Source organism: Ammodytes marinus, assembly GCF_949987685.1.
Source record: "Ammodytes marinus genome assembly, chromosome: 6".
NCBI classification, from domain to species: Eukaryota; Metazoa; Chordata; class Actinopteri; order Uranoscopiformes; family Ammodytidae; genus Ammodytes; species Ammodytes marinus.
Genome location: NC_137235.1, coordinates 3,574,326 through 3,579,325, shown reverse-complemented (window position 1 = coordinate 3,579,325; position 5,000 = coordinate 3,574,326). Strand labels below are relative to the sequence as shown.

The following is a 5,000-nucleotide window of genomic DNA, read 5'->3' as shown; positions in this document are numbered from 1 at the left end:
TGGAGGAATCCATGTTTTTGGAATGTCATCAGGTGCATTGTTTAGAATTTAGAATTGTTCTTGTCCTTGAAGGCCACTGTAGCTTCTGTTATTATTCAAAAGGGGTGGGGTTACCCAGGGAGCGTTGCATTCTAGAACTTTCTTGATGATGTCACATTACACAGTGTCCCTTTAAGGCAAAATGTTTGAATCTTTAGATATAGAGTCTCAGTCCTCGTCGCAGCAGACCACGGGTTAGAATCCAGCCCGGGTCGTTCTCTGCATGTCATTCCCCTCTCTGCCCCATTTCATCTTTGTCTCTCCAAACTGTCTATAAAGCATAAACAATGCCAATAAAAAAATAAAAAATAAAACACTTCAACAGGACTTGTAAAATGCATGTAAACACCTTTATCCGATCTACTTCGCACACAAATCGGCACATTAACGGACAAGCGAAGTCGGATAAGAACACCTGGATAACTCTTGCTCCGGCCTTTTATCGAATATTTGAAAGGCCATGTAGACAAGTGGCGCGGTACATTCGAGTGGCAAGTTCGGTATGTCTTTATCCGATCTAGTTATCCCATGTAACCGCACTGAGTGTCTGGTACCTGGAGGCTAGCTTGTTCTTCTCCTTGCGGGAGCGTGCGCGGGCCACAGCGGGCAGCTCGTTGACAGGACCCATCCCGTCTATAGCTGCATTCAGCTGCTGCAGCTGCTCCCCGATGCTCTGCAGCTTCACTGGGTTGGGCGTCAGGTCACTGGCGTCCGTCTTGCGGGCTTTGCGTCGGCCTTTTTTACCTGGAAAAGTAACGACAGAACGACTTTAACAACTCTGTACAATAGTATACAGCTCTGGAACAAATTAAGAGGCCACTCCAAATGTTCAGTGTCTCTTGTTTTACTATTTATAGGCATATGTTTGAGTAGAATGAACATTTTGGTTTCATAATATAAACTACTGACAACGTTACTACCAAATTCACAATGAAAATATTGTCATTTAGAGCATTTTCAATAAGTTATGTAGAGATAAAGATTTAAGAAAAATCCAGACTGGTCTCTTCATTTTTCCCGGGGCTGTATACCAGTGAGCTGCCAGACTGCTGCACAGACACAGTTGTGCCTGATGTAAGATTCACTAGTCAGAGAAATGCTGAAATATTGAGATTTTGACATAAAAGTTGTATGTAGGCCAGACGCCTGAGGCCGATCCGATGTGTGTCACATGAGAGGAGAGAAATGGGACACAGAGGGAACGGGCTCAAAGTACTTCACTTCTAAAAGGTTTTTACTTTTCACTTCATTCCCAGCTTCATATCTCTGTCATATCAGTGAAAAATACTGAACATTTTGTTTCTTGGGGGCGCCCTTAGCTCAGTTGGTAGGGCGTCCCCCCCCATGGGCCTCGGCCAGCAGCGGACCCAGGTTCGATTCCAGCCCGCGGTCGTTCTCTGCATGTCACTCCCCTCTCTGCCCCATTTCAACTCTGTCTCTACACTATCAATAAAAGCATAAAAATGCCAAAAAAAAAAGAAATTTTGTTTCTTATTATTACAAATGTTTATGGTGTATACTTTAACCTAGACATAATACCATTAAACATTTAGACAGCAATAAAGTACTTTGAATTACATGTCACTTGTATGAAAGGTGATACATGAATACACTTTGAAGAAAGGCAGAGAAAAGGAGCGCTTCTTTTTGGTGTTGGGTGGAAACAAGTGTATCGAACAAGGTGCTCTTTGGTGCAGGGCTGATCCAACAGGAACAGAACAGTGAAAACACCAAGGCACTCTTGTTGAAAAGTTTAAAAAAAGCCTTTATCGATGTGGCTAATGCATGGCAAGAAGTGTAGAATACACACCAAGGCATTGCGGCATAAATAAACTTTGCTTGATGACTGATAGAGTACTATGCTATGTGGTGGCTGCTCTCTCTCTCTCACCCTCTCTGTGGTAGAGTGTGCTATGCTATGTGGTCTCTCTCTCTCTCTCTCTCTCTCTCTCTCACCCTCTCTGTGGTAGAGTGTGCTATGCTATGTGGTCTCACTCTCTCTCTCTCTCTCTCTCACCCTCTCTGTGGTAGAGTGTGTAATGCTATGTGGTCTCTCTCTCTTTCTCTCTCTCTCTCTCTCTCTCTCTCTCTCTCTCTCTCTCACCCTCTCTATGGTAGAGTGTGCTATGCTATGCGGTGGCTGCTCTCTCACATAATACTAACTATCCAGGCCAAATTGATCTGTTAAGGGGTGGGACTAGATACGTTTTTTTTACTTCTTCCTGCCCTCTTTCAAGCATGTAGAAAGTATGTCTGTTTTTTTATTTTTATTTATTTATTCATCTATTAATATTTAGACTAGTTTTTTTATTGCTTGCATGTTCGAAATAAAGACAACCAATCAATCAATCAATCAATCAATCAACCAATCAATCAATCAATCAATCAATCAATCTCTCTCTCTCACCCTCTCTGCGGTACAGTGTGCTGGGCAGAGTGCTTGAGCTCCAGGACAGAGACCAGCGAACGTCTCCAGACAGTTTCTTCTTGCTGTTGGACTCTCTGGCGCGCCGATACTCCCAGAAGCAGCGGCGCTTTGACGGCCGCTCGCCGGGCTGCCTCACCGGCTCCGCTTCCACCTCTAAAACAAGAGACACACACACAAAGAGACATTTAAAAAATATATATACTTTACTCATAAGTGTTTCAGAGAAAAGAATACAACATATATACACACACACACACACACACACACACACACACACACCACACACACACACACACATATAAAATAACCTACAGACTGTATCTTTAAACAAATGACCAGGATTGATCTTCTGGGGCCCAATGGAATGTCTGTACAAAGTGTCATGACATTCTATCCAGCAACGTTTGAGATATTCAGCTTCTGGTAAAGATGTCAACAACAATATTATACACAGTCTGCTGCAGTTTACAAAAACATCTCTCTCTCTCTCTCTCTCTCTCTCTCTCTCTCTCTCTCTCTCTCTCTCTCTCTCTCTCTCTCTCTCTCTCTCTCTAGCTGTGTTCCTCTTTACGTGAGTCTATCTGATCCTTTCTTCACTTTTCATTTCCCTCCGAGCAAAAAATGCACTGAACTACAATTGACTTCATATACAGCTCCGGAAAAAAATTAAGAGACCAGTCTGGATTTTTCTTAAATCTTCATCTCTACATAACTTATTGAAAATGCTCTTAATGACAACATTTTCATTGTGAATTTGGTAGAAATGTTGTCAGTAGTTTATATTATAAAACCAAAATGTCCATTCTACTCAAACATATGCCTATAAATAGTCAAACGAGAGACACTGAACATTTGGAGTGCTATCTTATTTTTTTTCACAGCTGTATGTAGTGACAGAACTGCTGAACCGTCAATGAGTTTGTCTAAACTCTGGCTGACCTGATGACGCATTTCAAAGCATCCGCCCCGGATTAGAGAGAGAGAGAGAGAGAGAGAGAACAACAGCACAACAGAGAGAGAGAGAGAGAGAGAGAACAACAGCACAACAGAGAGAGAGAGAGAGAGAGAGAGAGAGAGAGAGAGAACAACACAACAGCTCAACAAAGATGGCTTAATAATACCAGTGTTTTTAGCCTGAATCTAGACAGAACAATACTATGGTGTTCTTTCCCTGTGTTTATTTGAGAGTGAGGCCTTTCAATTTGAAAGCACAATTTATCTGATTCACGTTCAGATTTTGGCATCGTTTCCCCAAAACACTGCCCTCAAATTTCTCCTGCTTTCATCTGAGATTTACTCAGTTTCTGCTCAGAATGTATGCTTGACTGAGTGCTTGTGTTTAAATATACTGTTGCTCACACTTAGACATATTGTTGTTGTTGTTGACACAGAGTTCCTGGTTCTCTTCCCCTCACACTGGAGCTGCTTCTATGCTCTCAGATCGTCTGCTCACAGGTTCCTGCTCCGCTCTAGGATTTATTCTGACAGCCCCGGGTGCGTTCGCTTTACTTCTAAGGGCGTCCCGTACGGGTGGGTTACCCTTTAACCCAGTTCATTCACTCCCGCCCCGGTGAAGAAAAATGGGCCACCAAAGTTAAGGACCTCGCGTACTTTTTTATTTTATCTTAATGGCACTACCAACGTTACTTCATTCAACTTGAGTTGATAAAGGTCCTTGACTTTTGATGTTGATTCCATGTTGACCGGCCATTCGCTAAAGGCCTCCCACTCCAGGGTGGTAGGATGGCCAAGAGGAAAGGTGGCCGACCAGTAACCATGAGGTCTCTGGTTCCTCCTCCCAGTAACCATGAGGTCTCTGGTTCCTCACAGTAACCATGAGGTCGCTGGTTCCTCCTCCCAGTAACCATGAGGTCTCTGGTTCCTCCTCCCAGTAACCATGAGGTCTCTGGTTCCTCCTCCCAGTAACCATGAGGTCTCTGGTTCCTCCTCCCAGTAACCATGAGGTCTCTGGTTCCTCCTCCCAGTAACCATGAGGTCTCTGGGTCCTCCTCCCAGTAACCATGAGGTCTCTGGTTCGATCCCCGGCACCGACAGGAAGGTGTTAGTAGTAAAACTAGTGGTGGCTGCTATTACATCTACGGTGCCCACCATCTCTACCATTGTGTCCTTGAGCAAGACACTTAACCCTCAAACTGCTCCAGGGGCGCTGCACTATGGCTGACCCTGCGCTCTGACCCCCTCTGGAGTGTGGTAACTTGAGAGGGGAGATGCGGAAAGACAAATTTCAATGTAACCATTGACTGATAAAGTAACTTAATTTAACCTGAGTCAAAAACATTATGTCGTTTTCGGGAGTGAAAGACTCCCGTACAAGAAGAACAGGCTAAAGAAAACGCATCTGGAGCTTTCACGTTAAATCCCAGAGCAGTGCAGAAATCCGCGGGCAGACAATTTGTTGAGCACGTATAAAAGCCGGCTGATTGTGAGGAGAAGAGCCCTTAGTTTGATCCCGGCAAATCTGTGCGAACAACAATATATCTGAGCGCCATTCATTCACACAGTTTGAGCAAAG

At 43.9% G+C, this 5,000-nt stretch overlaps 1 protein-coding gene across 2 annotated transcripts in view; it reads right to left on the bottom strand.

Annotated features, from left to right (window-relative positions):
- Positions 1–5,000, bottom strand: part of LOC307252416 (uncharacterized protein) — a 41,970-nt gene that overhangs the window by 12,444 nt on the left and 24,526 nt on the right. For both annotated transcript variants that reach the window (XM_080030081.1, XM_080030080.1), the window contains exons 6-7: positions 2,447–2,620; positions 594–783 (exon numbers count right to left, since the gene is read on the bottom strand). In XM_080030081.1, coding sequence (XP_079886207.1) covers positions 594–783; positions 2,447–2,620 — 364 coding nt within the window. The remainder of the gene's footprint in view (positions 1–593; positions 784–2,446; positions 2,621–5,000) is intronic.